Source organism: Vigna unguiculata, chromosome 7, assembly GCF_004118075.2.
Source record: "Vigna unguiculata cultivar IT97K-499-35 chromosome 7, ASM411807v1, whole genome shotgun sequence".
In the NCBI taxonomy this organism is placed as follows: Eukaryota; Viridiplantae; Streptophyta; class Magnoliopsida; order Fabales; family Fabaceae; genus Vigna; species Vigna unguiculata.
This window is the reverse complement of record NC_040285.1, coordinates 11,061,540-11,079,599: the sequence shown is the minus strand read 5'-3', so window position 1 is coordinate 11,079,599 and position 18,060 is coordinate 11,061,540. Positions and strand designations below refer to the sequence as shown.

The 18,060-nt window shown below is 29.7% G+C and overlaps 2 protein-coding genes across 3 annotated transcripts; both read right to left on the bottom strand.

The window, feature by feature from the left end:
* Positions 1–2,986: 2,986 nt before the first annotated feature.
* LOC114191158 (vinorine synthase-like) lies at positions 2,987–4,309 on the bottom strand. Its single transcript, XM_028080340.1, has one exon. It carries the CDS (start codon positions 4,307–4,309, stop codon positions 2,987–2,989), a length of 1,323 nt encoding a protein of 440 aa, XP_027936141.1.
* Positions 4,310–8,402: 4,093 nt separating this feature from the next.
* On the bottom strand, positions 8,403–12,028 carry LOC114190479. 2 transcript variants are annotated; one of them, XM_028079377.1, is made up of 3 exons: positions 11,949–12,028; positions 11,796–11,860; positions 8,403–11,701 (listed from the first exon to the last, which is right to left on the bottom strand). In XM_028079377.1, exon 3 carries the CDS (start codon positions 11,690–11,692, stop codon positions 8,720–8,722), a length of 2,973 nt encoding a protein of 990 aa, XP_027935178.1. In that variant the 5' UTR covers positions 11,693–11,701; positions 11,796–11,860; positions 11,949–12,028; the 3' UTR covers positions 8,403–8,719. The 2 variants fall into 2 exon arrangements, with proteins under 2 accessions (XP_027935178.1, XP_027935179.1); XM_028079378.1 differs by having other exon boundaries at positions 11,979–12,028.
* Between the last annotated feature and the right edge of the window lie 6,032 nt (positions 12,029–18,060).

Genomic DNA, 18,060 nt, shown 5'->3' with positions numbered 1-18,060 from the left:
TAAAATAAAGTATTTTGTTATTTTATATCGAGAATATAAATATTTTATTATCATTCTTTTTATATCCAAAATTCTTCTAAAAGAAAAGTATTTTTACTTTTTGACATAAAAGTTAAGTCATAAAACATTCATAATGAAATAAATTTAAATGTTATTATTTTATTTTAAGAATATAAATTTGATATTTGTATATTATAAGTAAAATATATTAATTCATCAATTAAATTTAAATTTTACTTTTTAATTTCGTAGAATTTATATTTCCATTTTATAATATATTGAAAAACTTATACAGTTTAGTGAAAAATAGATATCAATGTTATTTATAATGTTATTTATATTATGTAAATAGCAAACTGAATCAAATATTTTTAAATCGTTACAAAAATAAAACTTATTTATCTATTATTTTATATTGTAACAAACTAATTTTATAAATTGAATTTTTTTAGAGGTTATTCTTTGAATAATCAATTGAGACCGTGAAAAAGTTGGTCTTCTTATGTGAATCTTATTCCACAAGGGCTGATTTAAGATCTTTAGGGTTAAGAATCAGTTATGACCACGAGATATTTTTTTGGACAAAATTGGATATTCATTTTGACAATTGGGTGAAGAAGAAAGAAATAAGAGGTGAATATAAAAGTAGAAGGAAATAATCACTATTTCCAAAGGAGACAACACACGAATGATGGAAAAATCCTTTGATACAACCAAGGGTTCTTGAATCACTCAAGAAACTAGGAGAATCACTCTCACTATTAGCTAGAAAAATAGAATTTCTGAATGAAACTTAACTGGATTCCATTGATAGAAATGATTCAGCTTGTATAGGAGCTGTAACCATCAGAATTACAAAGGACACATAAATTTAGAATTATAGCTCACTTAAAGCTATTAATGATCCACTCAAGCTAATAATGGTCTCTTACTTATTGTTGATTGTAATTGAAATTAATTAAGGCAATAAAAGTCATCCAGAAGCATTCAGCAAGGGTCCTCTTGGTCTTCCAAAGGCTAGTTCTTAAGTTGGCAAATGGGCCCTTATTTAACTTGAATATAAAGAAAAACTAAACTCTATTAATTGGTTAAGCCAAGATACAATTTGGTCAGTCAATTTTATAAAGCATTGAACCCTTATTTAAATAAAAGAAGCTGCATCAAATTGGTATATTAGTCCTCCATTTGGGTCATGATGCAATTAAAACCCTTAGTCTTTTCTCCTTGAAATTTGGGCTTGTATTCAAATAACATGGACAACACTTGCTGCAGAGCTTCTTTTGCTTTCCTTACTCTAGCCCTTGTCATAGGTCCTCCAAGTTTTTCAAGTGGATCCTTGTCCTTGCTCATTGTCACATCTCCATCATCTTCTTTAATGATCTCATATATGCCATCTTTTTGTCAAATTCCATAACCATGTTGCAACTTCCAAAGATTGAAAACTAACTTGCATAGTAAATATTACTAGAAATTTATTAATAGCGACTGTAATAGTTTTGAATCATCTTATAATTTTTATATTATCCAAGAATTAACCCATACTTTATTCACTTTGATCAGGTATCAATTTTCAAACTTTGCAATGTATACTTGCTATACCTATTCAAAAACAAAAATTCCTCTTACTCGCAAGAGTAAATTAAAATAAAAAAAATTAAGAAAATGGTCAAAAATTAGAAAATATGATTAACATTGGTGACAACACAATATTCATGAAAGAGCAAAACTTCAAATAATAACAATAGAAGCTGCAACATTAGGATGATCCTTGACAATTTAATGGCTATTATCTCTCCCAGCCATTACAACAACATAGTGCCTGAATGCTCAGGTTGTTTCTAGTATTGAAATTGCCATTGATCACTCTTATTCTTCGATTTTGCACTACACCCCTCTCCCTTTATCTCAAACATTTCCATATTCATCTATAATTGTTGAGAAAAACAAAACTTTCATGTATTATCACAATATTGTTATCAATTCATTCTGAATTAAAATAACATGAATGTATCACTACAAGAAAACATAGTTTTAGACTCCCACCTAAACCCACCCAAAACCAAAAAATAGACGCTAAAGTGTCCCATGTGCGTCCGTTTTCAACCCCTGTGCCATACCACAAAGCTTTCACATTTTTGCGTCCTTAAAACAATGGAAGCAAATTATGAACGATCCCGCTCACTCTTAAGGGACTCTATGTTTTAATTTTTAATTTTGTTTTTAAAATTAGGTAGAGACGGTCTGACCATCGATAGACCCACGCTATTCACAAGAACCATATTCTAACATTTTGAAAACCAAAAGTCTCATATCAAGCCAAACAAAATCTAATGCCCACTCAAATGACTAATAAGAGCTACTTGACCAAATTGAATCATGGTTCTTTTCTAAAATATTTTTCTCAATCTCTGTCAGCCTTTCTCTAAACCTTTCAAATGCTTCTAGTGCTACTAGATTTGAGGTGGAATATGGAATCCTTTGTCCAAGGTAGACCTCATCGGAAGCATGAGTTGACAATATCTCTATCACCGAAAGATCAATAAGATTTTCATTCTTTTGCATAATTATTCTCAAATAAGCCTTTTTAGGATTCTTCTCTATCTCATCATATTCTAGGGTTCCTTTTTCTGGGATCAATCTAATCTTTCTATTAATATCGAAATGCAATTAGTAATTATGGAATTGAAAAAACAGTAGTCGTCGTCTAACTACACAAATCAACATTAAAAGTTTCCCAAAAAAACAAAATCAATTTTGTAAGATTGTTGGAAGTCCACGTCGACTAGAGATGAAATCAATTAACAATATATAATATATAAGTGGGTTTAAACCTTATGTTACAAGTCGATTTTATGGAGTTGAGATAGAAAGTCACTTCTAACCAATATAGACAGCAACTCTGATTACACAATTTCTTTTTTCTTATTACGAAGATAAAACAATTTAATTTATTTCGGCATTTTAATCATCTTCATTGGTTTAACATCTAAATTAAAATAGTAGGATTAGGCAATGCAAATTGAAGGAAGTCCAAATCATGTTCCAAGATACTTATATGTTTCTCTGGCATTGTGATCCATGCCTCTATTCCCTCTCTTGTTTCCATCAATATCACTGTGTTTGGGATACTTTGTTTAGTACCTCCTCTTTGAGCTACCCACAAAGGTTTTCCACAACCAAAATCCACTTCATTAAATCCCATATTAGCCCAACTTGTGAACACTAATGAGATTGGTTTATTTTCTGCTATACCTTCAAGCATTAGTTCTGCACACTCATCACTCCACAAAAAACCAGGATCATTCTGCACTTTCAAAAACAAGTCCTTACTTAGTTTTCCTAGTCCTTCTCTTAGAATTTCAACCAAATCTATGATCTCAGTCTTCTTGTTCACACCCTCAAGAACAACCAATGCAGGCCACAACAAATTTCCAACAACACCTCTTGAGAAAGACTCCCCCATCCTTTTTCTCATGTCCACAACATGCAATGCAACCATCGGTCTTGTTTTTTTGTCCTCTTTGATTGCTACAATCATATGTTTGCTTATGAATGAAGATACTACCTGGTACCGTGTAGGTTTTGTTTCATCACATGTTGACATGGATTTTAGCTCATCGATGGCTTTGTCATCAAACAAGAATCTTCTTGTTGTGCAGTTTTCTTCTATGTTCGAATCCTTGTTTATATTCAACATGCCAGCACGCACACCAATGGTGTTTCTTGGAGGGAAGGAAGAAGCAGCAGAAGAGAAATCTGGCCATGAGATTTCTCCCTTTGACCCTTTGCAAATTGAAAACCAGGTTTTCAAGAAGGCACTGCAAGAATATGCATCCAAGAGAATGTGGAGGTTGCACAACCCAATGCTTATTCCTCCACATTGGAATTTGTTTACTTGAACGAGTAACTGAGGCAACACTTCTTGGTGAGGGTGGCACTTGTTAGGCTCACATGGAAGTAACTGGTTTAGTGATTCTAATTTTGGTGGTTTTAAGAACACTTCCATGGTGGTGTTCACTGAAGCTTCCATGAAAATTGCACCTTCATCGTTGCAATCAATGGAAAAGTAATCGCATCTTCTACCTGCAAGAGGGTAGAAAATGGTTAGTGCCTCAGATAGTGATTTCTTCAACTGAGTTGAGACATCTGAAAATTCTTTAAGGTTGGTGGTTTTGCTGTAAAAAAGGATCAATGGAAAATAGGTGTTGAGTTGAAACACATCAAACAAGCATAATTTTTGGGTTTTGCATTCTGAAGAAGTTGGTAGTGATGGTTTAATGGTTTCTCTTAATGTGATGTTAATTTCCATTCTCAACTGTTATATAACCGCACAAGCTTGAATTAGATATGAATAAGAGATCTCATAAGAAATTTGTTCATTGGTATTTGTTTATATACACTGTTTGAGGAATGTCAGAGACAATGTAGAAAATGAGTTTTTTTTTTTGGTTTTTTTGTCTTGTTTTAATCGAGAGTTATGTTTTTTAAAGCAACGTTAATTAAATAACATTCTGATAATCAATATATGTATTGTTGTTTTATAGTATTTTGTTAACAAAATTTCATTAACTGTTTACGTTATTCATCAAGTCCTACTATGTTATTAATAGTAATTGTAATAGATAGTTATATAGAAAGAAATTGTTTAAACGCCTAACTTATTTCTTCTATTTAATGTTGAAATATATTTTTTACTTTTCACTGATAAGGTGGAAGAGTGTGTGTTTTTTTCAAAAGAAAAAATTCAACTATTTAAAGAACTAGCCTATTTTCATGTTTAATGTTTAAATACTTTTAAGTGTTCATCGAAAACACAGAGAAACAATTGAGTGTGAATTCCAGGACATATAAACTATATATAAGGTTAGAAATTTTATTAGACTCATACCAAAGACGTTGTAGAAAAATATATTATTTTTAATTACCATTCAATATAATTCTTAAAGTTATGATGACATATATTAGGAAACTCCAATTTGTGAAGCCCCACATCAATGTAGAGTATGTTACTAATAGTAATTATAAGGAGATGCAGTTACATTCCGTAAAAAAGAATAAAAAAAAAAAGATAGTTACATGAAAAGAAACATTGTTTAAACACCTAACTTATATGATGTTGAGACGTGTATTGACAATGTGAAAAAATAAGTTGTTTTTAGTTTTTAAGTGAAGAAGTTATATATAATGTTCAAACATTCATATATCATGAAATCCTAATGTTATCTATACAAGTTTTTTTTATCAAACACAGGAAGGCAGAACACACAAAATTAACTAGAAGTGGAAAGTTTAAACACTCTATTTTGTTGATTAGTGGCAAAATGTGGTTTTTACCCGTCTCCTGCTTTAAATTCAAAAAACAAATTTCATCTCCTGTCCTAAAACCTTAATTTTTTCACTCCCAACTTTTCTCTGACCCTTTGCCACCTCACTCTTCCTCTATCAGCAAAATCCTAATTAACCCTAATTTTCTTTCTTCACTTCCAATGTCTCAACGTTGTCTTCGATCTCTTTATTCTCACTCTCTATGCTCTCTGTCAAAGAACTTCTAACTTTTTCTCTCATACATATATTGTGCTCTCTTCCATTTTTCTCTCCATCACTGATTTGTTTTTTCTTCTCTGCTTGTACATGTTTTGGTTCTGGCTTTCTCATTTTATTGAGTCCTAAAACCCTAATTTTTTCACTCCCAACTTTTCTCTGACCCTCTGTCACCTCACTCTTCCTTTATGAGCAAAACCCTATTTTTCTTTCTTCACTCTCAATGTCTCACCGTGTCTTCGATCTCTTTATTCTCACTCTCTACGCTCTGTGTCAAAGAACTTCTAACTTTTTCTCTCATACATATATTGCGCTCTCTTCCATTTTTCTCTCCATCACTGATTTGCTTTTTCTTCTTTGCTTGTACATGTTTTGGTTTTGGCTTTCTCATTTTATTGAGTCTCGAAGGTTTTATCTTTCGCAATTTATTGGATCTCGAAGGTTTAATCATCATCTCTCCACCACATTATTGGGTCTTCAAGGTTTAATCACCTTCTCTCTACCACTGATTTTTGTAGTTATATATTTGATTTGTTTGTCATTTTCTCTTCACCATTGATCTTCGAAGTTATATATTTGATATGTTTTTTGTTTTTTTTATCATTTGTTTTTTTTATCAGATTTTGAGTTAGGGTTTGGCATTGCACTCTAGACATCTCTCAAGTTCTGGTGTTCGTTCTTGCTCTTCTTTTATGTTTTCTTTTTTTTCTTTTTTTGACGTGGCTCTCTATCTCTCTATTTACATGATTTATGATTTTTGTTTCTTCCATTTTTTTGCTGACATTTTGTTCCACTTTTTTCTTCTAAATGAAAGGCTTGTGGATTTTATATATATATATATATATATATATATATATATATTCTGTTAAGATAAACAATTGAAAAAAAAAACTTTGTATTATTTTCTACTTTCTACTATTAACTTAGTTTTTGTTTCAAGATATAGGATATCTTCGAGAATGAAAAGGAAAAGACCGAAAAATTCTTAAAAGACGAAGGCAAAACTCTCAACCAAAAGGTCGAAGTTGGTTTTAAAAAGATTTGGCTTTTCAAATGATTGATTTTTATTATTTTAGGATGGAGTTTTATTTGGTTATTTTTGTTACTCCATTCTTTATTCATTCTTTATTTATGGGCATGTGTTAGTTTTGTTATTGCTATCAATTTTTGCAATTTTTACCTTTTCTTTTTTAGTTTTTGGGTAACCAATTCCAAACAATAAACTCAAGTCTAACCGAACACGACAGACCTGGAAAGAATAGGTTCAACAAAGCCACTACGGAGGCTAGAGAGGAAAGTGTAAAATGGTGTTTTGAGAACTAAAAGACCAAAAAGTTGAGACCACTGGTACTATGCTAGTACTATATTGACTGATGAATCTTCAAAAGTGAAAATGATTCTTTGTCGAAACTTTAATATCGTTTGGTCCATGTACTTTGAAAATATTGGTTTTGGTCCCTATTTTTTGCTTTTATAAACTAAACATTCTTGAATAAAAAATTATAATTGGTTTGTGAAATAGAATTTAAATTGGTTTTTAACATTAGCTACAGTAGGTTTTAGATATTTACTATTGTTGATTCTAAATTAGTCTTTCATTTTAAATTAGAGACTCTTTTAGACACTAATTTTTTAGTAGTTAACTTTGGTAACTAATGTTAGAGACCATTTTAGACTTTATTTCACAAATGGTTTATAATTTTTTATTTATTACAGATTATTTAGATACTAATAATTTATAGTTTATAAAGTGGTATCTAAATTAGTTAACATAGTAACTAGTTATTTTTTTTTCTTTAAAATTGATTGTTGTTTAATGATTTTATTGTAGTATTCAATGTGTTACGAAAATTCAACATATTAATGTGCTTGTTTTTGAATTTTGTGGATTAATTTCATGGAATCTTCAATCTAAGTGGTTGCCTTTTCTTTTAGTCCCATTGGAATCTTCATGGAATGCCTTTGTGTTGGGTAAAAAACCTACTTTTTATGATTTTAAGTTGAATAAAAATCATGTTTACTTTGATCCGACCTATCTTCTAATTCACAAGTAGGATTCTATCAAAAAACATTTACAAATCAATTTTGATCTACGTCTCACTTAAAAAAAAAGAACTTTTTAAAACTGATTTATTCATCAAATGTTAAGTATGTATATTTGTTGCAAATAATAATATATAGAAAAAATGGATTATGGCACGATTCTATTGCCTCTTCACAAATAAACATATCTTTATATGTTTGACAATGAAATATCCGCACCCTTTTTGAAAAGAATATATGTATTTATTAGGTTAAATGCGAATATAAGACATACTCGTCGGAGGAAAAAAATACTGAGAATAACTACCACTTAATTCACTTATCCTATGGAAATTTTTAAATAAAACTGAAAATCTATGATATCAATAATTTAAATTTTTTTTTTAACTTCTACTTAATTTAATTACGTATCTTTATATGAAAGGATAAAGCTAGTATGTTTCCACAAAAAAAATATTAATGCGAATATATATTGGGAAAACAAGAAATTAGTATTCTTATGTGAAAGCTTTAAAACTATTATTTAACCAAAAGTTTTGCTTTGTACGGAGGAATCGAGGTTAGATGAAAATAGTAGACATTGAGTAAGGGTTCTACCAAGTACACATTCTTAAACCTCTTTCCTCGTAATATTAAAATCTTTGAGTGCAAGTTTGATTGAAATTAGTCTTAGAGAAATAATTAGTTAATTTTAAAAATCTAAAATATTAATAAAAATAAACAATCATTCCTTTAAAATAAACTGAAAGAGTGCATTTGAAGGACCTGGGAAAAACGTTGAATCATGGACACTGGTTTTCAAAACAAAAGCCCTATGATTCAAATATGATTTGAGAATGAATCTTCTCGTATACCAGACAAGTCCATTTCTGGTCCTGCACCGATTTCGTTCCAGAAAGTCATAAACCAACCTCCAAGAACTTATATCAGTTCCAAAGTGTATGCAACATAATAATTAAATTGTAAATTGTCCTATTCTCAAATATTTCTAAATATCAATGAGTCAGCCACTGAATTCTAAGTATTAGTTTGGTTCAGCACATAAAATATACTAAGTGAATATTAACATTCACATCAAAACACAACCATGATTGATGTCATAAGTAATAAGGATGGAATGGTCAAAACCAATGCATCAGACTGCTGCCCCATCCACAGAACTTGTTACTTTTTTTTTTCTGCCACGCTTTCCTATTATACCTTTTTGTGGCTTCCGAGGCAAAATCTTGAGGCGGTAACTAACAAGTGAAGGTCCGAATATGCTATATTTTCCAGCACTACTAAAAGCAGCTTCTGCATCAGAACGTTTTAGGAAGACCACTCTGGCACGGTTAGTTCTCTCTAGCAGTTCAGTCTTTGATCGAATCAGTGGCCCAAAGCGGCCAAAAATCTTGTTGAGATCTGTTGTTGAAGGAACAGAATCCAAGTTTGAAAATTTCAGAGTTAGAGCGGTGGGGGAGAAGCCCGGGGTAGAACTCTCGTCCAAATGTTCTGCAGGCTTAGAAGATTCTGATCCAAATTTTCTATCAGTATCTTGCTGGTTAAAACTCAAATCTCTAGTAATTTCAGCAGATGGTGGCAACTTCAAACAGATAGGGTTAGCCTCACTTAGAGTCTCAGGCAGAAAAATGGCTCTCTCATTCTGGTATTTTGTCAATGATTGCTTTTCAGGAATGCTTTCAATTATTCTATCAGTCCAATAAGAATCAATGCAAGGCTCAGATGTCACAGTAGCCAATGCTCCCATGGAGGTTGTTCCAGTCTCATCACCATGCATTTCTTCACACAACATTTTTTGTTCCAGGGAAGCAGAATATTCAAGGCTAATGGAATTTCTAAATTCTGCAAAAAACTGCACTAAGTGACTGGAAAAACTTTGTCCAGTTGGATTCTTGGCGGCCAAGAAGAGTTGGGACGTAATCTCACTTACAGATGCATGCTGTAATTGGTTGAACTTTCTATTTTGGGAATTATGCAAATAATCTTCCGAAGCATTGTAAGCTGCTTTCCTTTTCCTACCCCGACGCCGTGGAACTGACTTAGTTTTCTGTTCTGATGTGTGTTCAACATTTGAAATATATAACCTCCTTTCAGACATCAAATCTGACATAAGTTTATGTTTCTTACCACGGCGCTTGCTATGCCCAGAGATGTGCTTGCACTCCTCTAGTGAAAGGCCAACATGGGTTTGATAATCCCATTGCTCTTTCCCACTCATGAGTAGGGTTTCCATATCATTATCATATAACCCTCCAAGTACTGTGAACTCAGGCAGTTGAGAATAACCCTTTGAGCGATAAAAGGCCAACAATTGGGCATGTGCAACTACAAAATCCAGTCTATCAGATCCAACAAGTGGCGACTGAGCTAATAGTTTAACATAATTGACAAGTTTTGTGGGTTCCAAAGACATTGAATTTATAATTCTGTCCCCTCCTTTTCTTCTGCTAAATTGATTATTGATTCCAGCATTACTAACTACTTGAGTTTTAAGCTTGAAAAACACATCATCAGGTATGCAAGGGCAGGAGAAGCCAAACTCAACCCGTCTTGAGACCTCATCTAAAGCACAATTAACAGCATGGTTGAAATTTTCCAAATTGGTCTGCTTCTCCATTTGTGAAAAATGTGCCTGAAACGGTTTAATCATTGACACATCATTCCAAGCAAATGTTTGATCCCCAAAATATGCTACCAGGTAACAGTCTTTCTTGAGATGCCTCTTTGCCTTCTCTGATGCAGCTGAGGCATCAAAGATCTGACCTGGCCACCAAGGATGGCCAGTCACCTTTCCCCACACTAAATCTGATAGACACAAATTCAAATCTGAAAACATTGATCCCTGATACGTGTCAACATCCTGCATGTTTCTGTAAGTATTAAGATCTACAACAAGATTAACACCAAGACACTCCTTCTGCTTATTCTCAGACACATGTCCTTCAACAAAATCACCGACTGTGGTTTGATTCTGCATCACATCTACTCGTGCATTTACATGAATGGCTGGTTGTTTCAACTCACAAGAAGGTTCTAGCTCAAGGCAATTCCTTAAAAGACCTTTCACATGCAAAGATTCTTTGGCGTTGACATTCACAACTTCCGTACATGGAATGCTGTCCTGTATTGCAACTTCTGCAGTTGGCAAATCTTTGAGGCCGTCCTTAGCAACCAAACTATCATCTGCAATCCTCAAACTGTCATCCTCCACAACGGCGCTTAAATTCACCAATGCAGCATTCTTAACCTCCTCGGCCACACCATTATCACATTCTTCAACCACATTATCCATAGCATTCTCACACTCCTTCCCTGCATCATTAACACGTCTTCCAGTCACACACTCCTCAGCCAGACCATTGTCACCTCCTTGAGACACATGCAAGCCATTTTCAGTAATCTCCATAGCATGCTCACACTCGTCAGCTGCATCATCATCACCTCCTTGAGCCACAAGCAAACCACTTTCAGTAATATCCATAACATCCTCACACTCCTCAGCGGCTTCATTATCAACTCCTTGAGCCATAATATTTCCTGAGAGCTCACTCGTCAGCGAACCATTTTCAGTAACATCAATAGCATTTTCACGCTGTAACTCACCCTGAAAACCATCATCAGATTCAATAACCAAACCTCCACGGCATTCTGAACCTCCATTAGCAAACAAAACTCTATCTGAACATTTAATCGAAATCTTGTCATCTGCATTCTTCTCCATCCCACAATAATCCCCCTTTTCTTTACACCCTCCATCAGCAACCTCCACTCCTTCCTCCAAACCAACTCCTACACCCATCAATTCAAGCTCTTCACCAAAACCCTCTTTTCCACTGTCATTAATCATCACATCACACTCATGGTTCATACTACAAAACACCGTTACATAACCATCGACTCCTCCTCTATCGTCTACAATGTGAAAAACCGTCTGATCGCGATCCACAATATCATCTCGGACAACAGGATCATCACTTAGGGTTCTAGAACAAGAGACATCCGTACTAACACCGTTGGACTCTGACGATTTGACCCCCACAATATCATTTTCCCGATCAAACAAACCAGCTTCAGAGTTTAAATCAATTTGGCCGGTATTTACAGACATTATTATAACCTAAAACATAAAACAACACATGCATTGACACTTGCACCTGTAAATTCATATCATAACAACATGAACATTAAACGATAAACAACAGAGTTCAAACCTTCTTTTGTTCTTGATTTTTTATTCTTTTCAGCAGAATTGTAGTTTGTTGTGAGAGTGGAGAGCCTGCAAAATGCAAAAGGAGTGTCCTTAGATTGAGAGTGAAAAAATGTGAACGGTTTGAGGGATTTGAAGAGAGAGAAAAAAAGGTTACAGCATTGAGAAAACTTTTTGTGTGTAGTACCACTGAAAAATGCAGTTCTTGACTTGACCTCTTCATCTTCTTGTTACTTGGTATCAAGTTTGAAGATTTTATGGTAAATCTAAATTACTTTCTTTTAGAAGAAATCATTTTCATTAACATTTTTATTATAAGAAAATATTATTATGATATTATATTAAAAAGTTTCTACGAAATATAAAGAATATCATTTTATTGTTTTTTTATTTTCCCTATTATATATGAACTTATAAAAGAAAATAAAGATTTGTTTTATGTTTTTCATTGGGAATCTAACATTTCAAATATTTTCATTATTTTAATCTGAATGATTTTTTAACTATATTTTTAATTTTATGTAAAATAAAAAACAGAAAATAATTATTTTAAAGGATAAAAAGTACTAACTGTTTTTTTTTAATTATATAATATCAAAATAATTTCTAAATAATGAGATTTAATTAGAATAAATTTAAAATGTAATTGAAAATATATAATTTTTATTAATCACTGAAAAAATTATTTAAAAAAAAACTAATCCCCACACTCAGTATATCATCACACCAAGATCATTTGAAGATATATTTGTGTTGGTTTGAAGTTTGTTAATACTATTAAACTGAACAGTTTAGCACACCCATCATCTTTTCTTTTTCTTCTGGAAATCACACATTAATAATAAATTAATCATTCAAAAAATATTATCATATCATAAATATGTGATTATTTTGTTTGAATAATGAGAGTAATGACAGATATTTTTAAGATCCTGACTCATTGAATCAACACTAGCTATTTTTCATAAGCAAGTTCTATTTTATCAATTTTTTTCAATTAATATCATTAACATACATATTATGAAAATCATGTATTTTATAAGTTAAAGTGATTTTTTTTTTCTAATAAAAAAAATCAATGGATTTAGAATTAGAATTATATTGTAAAAATAAAGTGCAAAAATATCGGTCATAATACTAGGGAAGAAGATATCTCTCTATTTACCTGGTTTATATTTTTTGTGTCTTCCACATTTTTGCTGACATTTTGTTTCACTTTTTTCTTAATCAATGAAGGGTTTGTGGATTGTGAAGCTTTTTTATGACCTGAAGCTTTTTTTTTCAATTTTTTTCTCATTTCTATAGATCACATATATATCTCAACCAGAAAGTCGAATTTCGTTTTAAAAAGATTTGACTTTTAAAAGGATTGATTTTTATTATTTTTGGATGGAGTTTTATTTGGTTATTTTTGTTACTCCATTTTTTATTTATGGGCATGTGTTAGTTTTGTTATTGCTATAAATTTTTGCAATTTTTATCTTTTCTTTTTTAGTTTTCAGGTAACCAATTCCAAACAATAAATTCAAGTCTAATCCAATATCATATACCTGGAAAGAATAGGTTCAACAAAGTCACTATGAAGGCTAGAGAAGAATGTGTAAAATGGTGTTTCGAGAACCAAAAGACCAAAAAGTTTAGACGGTTGGTACTAGTACTATATTGACTGATGAATCTTCAAAATTGGAAATGATTCTTTGTCGAAACTTTAATATCGTTTGGTCCCTGTACTTTGAAAATATTGGTTTTGGTCCCTATATTTTTAATAGCGTCAAAGTTTATTCTAGACGACAAACGAGTGCCACATACAAACAACGTTAATGTTTGGTAGAAATATAAAACTGTTGGATAAGTTGTTATTTGTCATCATATTTTGTTAACGCATTCGATTTACTTTTGGGGAATAAAACTTTAGTAAATAAAACTTTATAATATTTATTTATTTTTCATTAATTTCGAATATCGTGGGCTTCACTAATACAATAAGTTTAAAATTTTTAAATAAATTCATTCTTAATTTCTATAGTAATAGTTTTTTTTTAATTAATCAAGAAAAACATGGACTAAGCCAACACAAGAATGTTAATTTTATAAAACAAATAAATAACATGTGGCACATCGTTTGTCATTTAGGAATAACTTTGACGTCATTAAAAAAATAAGGATCAAAACCAATATTTTTAAAAGTACACAGATCAAACCATACACAAGTTTCGATCAAGGATTATTTCCAAATTTACGTAATATTTCAGGGACCACAAACATATTTTTTTCTTTTATAAATTAACATTCTATGTATCTAAAATAATTTCTATTTGAATAAAGAATTATAATTAGTTTGTGAAATAGAATTTAAATTGGTCTTTAACATTAGTTACCAAGGTTTTAGATATTTATTATTGTTGATTCTAAATTAGTCTCTAATTTTAAATTATAAACTCTTTTAGAGACCATTTTAGACTCTTTCACAAATGATTTATAATTTTTTATTTATTATAATTATTTGGATACTAATAATTTGTAGTTTATAAAATAATATCTAAATTGGTTAATATAGTAACTAATTATTTTTTGTCTAAATTTGATTGTTGTTTAATGATTTTCTTATAGTATTCAATGAGTGATACGAAAATTCAATATATTAATGTGCTTGTTCTTGAAATTTGTGGATTAATTTCATGGAATCTTCAATCTAAGTGGTTGCCTTTTCTTTTAATCTCATTGGAATCTTCATGGAATGCCTTTGTGTTTGGTAAAAAACTTACTTTTTATGATTTTAAGTTCTTGACTTGACCTCTTCATCTTCTCTTGTTACTTGGTAGTATCAAGTTTGAAGATTTTATGGTAACTCTACATTACTTTCTTTTCAAAAAATTCATTTTCATTAACATTTTTATTATAAGAAAATATTATTATGATATTATATTAAAAAGTTTCTACGAAATATAAAGAATATCTTTTTATTGTTTTTTATTTTCCCTATTGTATATGAACTTATAAAAGAAAATAAAGACTTGTTTTATGTTTTTCATTGGGAATCTAACATTTCAAATATTTTCATTATTTTAATCTGAATAATTTTTTAACTATATTTTTAATTTTATGTAAAATAAAAAACAGAAAATAATTATTTTAAAGGATAAAAAGTACTAACTGTTTTCTTTTTTTAAAATTATATAATATCAAATAATTTCTAAATAATGAGATTTAATTAGAATAAATTTAAAATGTAATTGAAAATATATAATTTTTATTAATCACTGAAAAAATTATTTTAAAAAAACTAATCCCCACACTCAGTATATCATCTACACCAAGATCATTTGAAGATATATTTGTGTTGGTTTGAAGGTTGTTAATACTATTAAACTGAACAGTTTAGCACACCTTAATCATCTTTTCTTTTTCTTCTGGAAATCACACATTAATAATAAATTAATCATTCAAAAATATTATCATATCATAAACATGTGATTATTTTGTTTGAACAATGAGAGTAATGACAGATATTTTTAAGGTCCACTAGCTATTTTTCATAAGCAAGTTCTATTTTATCATTTTGTTTTTCAATTAATATCCTTAATATACATATTATGAAAATCATGTATTTTATAAGTTAAAGTGTTTTTTTTTTCTAATAAAAAAATCAATGGATTTAGAATTAGAATTATATTGTAAAAATAAAGTACAAAAATATCGGTCATAACACTAGGGAAATTAACAACCCCTCTTAATATTGAAGTTTTTTAACATTTCAAATATATCTGTTTGAATTAAAATAACAAAATTATATTATATTTTAGTAGTTTTTGCATATAATTATATTTTATTGATTTTTCTACAATTTTGTATTTTATTAAATGTTAACACTAGGTATCATAAACTTATAACATTAATGAAATAATTAAAATAAATAATTTTAATATTTTTTTAAATGATTTTTAATATTAAAGGTGATTTGTCTGGATGAATTTGAGGAAGAATGTAATATTCTAAATCTTATATGGATAAAGAGATGAGGAAGGAGAGACAATTCATTATGAGTATTTAACTAAATATTCATCAATTTTTATAGAATTCCAACTTAATAGGTATATTTTTACTTAAACAATAATAATAATAATAATAATAATAATAATAATAATAATAATAATAATAATAGTACTAAAACTAATAATATTGATAATAATAATAATAATAATATTAATAAAACTAATAATAATAACAATTATATTTTATTCTATACTAATTTTAATCATAGGATTAAAATTGTAATCTAACAATATTATCTACTAAAATATTATTTTATATATATCACATCACATTCATTAAATCATTCATAAATTTTTACAAATTGTATAAGTTCGTTCAATCTCACGTGTCCATTAAAACAAACAACCTTCATTTACTTCTTTACATCCCCTCAAATTCATTTACTAATTCTCTTTTAAATTCATTCTTGAAAACAAACACACCCTAAGAAAGTATAACAACATTCTTTTCAATCTATTCATATTATGTCGACAAACAATTTTTTTCTGGATAAACACTCTCTATATTCAGATCAGACTTGTTGTATTTTACCATGAGCATTACATGGTCCATTTTTAGACCTTTGGACATGATCCTTTAACTACATTCTTAAATATAACCATTATCTAAACCACAATTAATGAACTCTATTGCATGCTTAATCAATATTAGACTCACTCTCAACCTTTTGCAATCTCCTAGACAATTAATATAACAACTTCCAACTACCCACATTTAAGTTTACCAACATTATATAATTTATCATAATTGTACAGTGAAATAAAAGGTGATAACACATGTTTACTAGGTGTGAAAAGAATCATCCAAATACTTTAATAGAACTCTTTGACTAATTAATTAGCAATATTTTAATATTTATATAATAAATATTTAATATTTTTTAATAAACATTTTGCTTCTTAAACATTTATACACAATCTGAAGAGTCTTTGTAAGAAATAATATTGATTATATTGTATGATCAAAACTTTTTAATTATCACTTAGAAGCATTAATTTAAGAACAACAACACTAAACATATGAAATCCTTCATTTTTAATAATTTTCAAGTGATAGTAAACTATATTTAAGAGATTAAAAGAAATATTAGACATTTCACAGGTTAATATCCTAAAATCTTGGAAGAACAAATAATTGGAGTTTGGCACGTCGTATGTGTGAGTAGATGAACAAAAGATGTATTAGTGTTAGCAACTCTGATAAAATGATTTAGCATGTTTTCAACACTTAATTTTCTTAGCATGAGAATATAGGTGAGACCTTGAATCCCAACATGATTTTCTTGTGTGTCATTTTTCTAGATTATTGTTAAATAAGAAACTCATTCTGCATATAGATATAATTAATGTTATTCTTTAATTAAACTTGGAATTTTACAATAGAAAAAATAAAAACTCTGTTTGGAAGTTGTTATTAATACTTTTTGCTTTCATACGTCCACCCTAATACACAAAACTTGGCGGTCTGATTTGTTTGTTTAGTTTGTCATAGAATATGCCATCAATTTTTGTGAGAATAATTAAATATTTTTTAACCTTTACAAAACATCTTTAGTTTTGCATCAATCCAATTATCATATAAGTTTAGTGTCCTTTATGTCCCAAAGTTGTAGTTAATTTCTTTTTGTATATATATTTTTTTATGGTTAAAATACTTTTTTGTCCTAAATTTCGTCAAATTTTGTCAAATAAGTCCTAATTTTGGTTGTGTTCAAATAGGTCTCAATTTTCGTCAATTTTGTTCAATTGGGTCTTTTTTTGCTAATATCGTTTAAATCATTAATGACCATGAACAATGACGGCTACGTGTCACTTCGTGGTTTTTTTTAATTTTTTTTTAACTTTTTTTTTGAATTTTTTTAAATGTCCACGTGTCAACCCAGTAGCGTACCACGTGTCAAAATCAATGTTCTACATTCAATTTGGTCCCTATATTTGTTATTTTTGTTCAATTTAGTCCCCATTTTGTTTAAAATTGACTAATTTTGTTTCTATCGAAGATGTGACCAAATTTAATTTTTATATCAAAGTTATAATGATGTGAATTTTAATATATTATATAAAAGTATTTAATAAAAATGTGAATTTTAATATAAAAATTAAATTTGGTTTCAATTTGGAGAGGGACCAAATTGGTTCGTGTTAACCGAAATTGAGACTAAATTGAACAAAAATAACAAATATATGGACCAAATTGAATATAGAATATTGACTTTG

Excerpts from the sequence above, each read along its gene's own strand:
- LOC114191158 (XM_028080340.1), bottom strand. The coding sequence starts at position 4,309 with ATGGAAATTAACATCACATTAAGAGAAACCATTAAACCATCACTACCA.
- LOC114190479 (XM_028079377.1), bottom strand. The coding sequence starts at position 11,692 with ATGTCTGTAAATACCGGCCAAATTGATTTAAACTCTGAAGCTGGTTTG.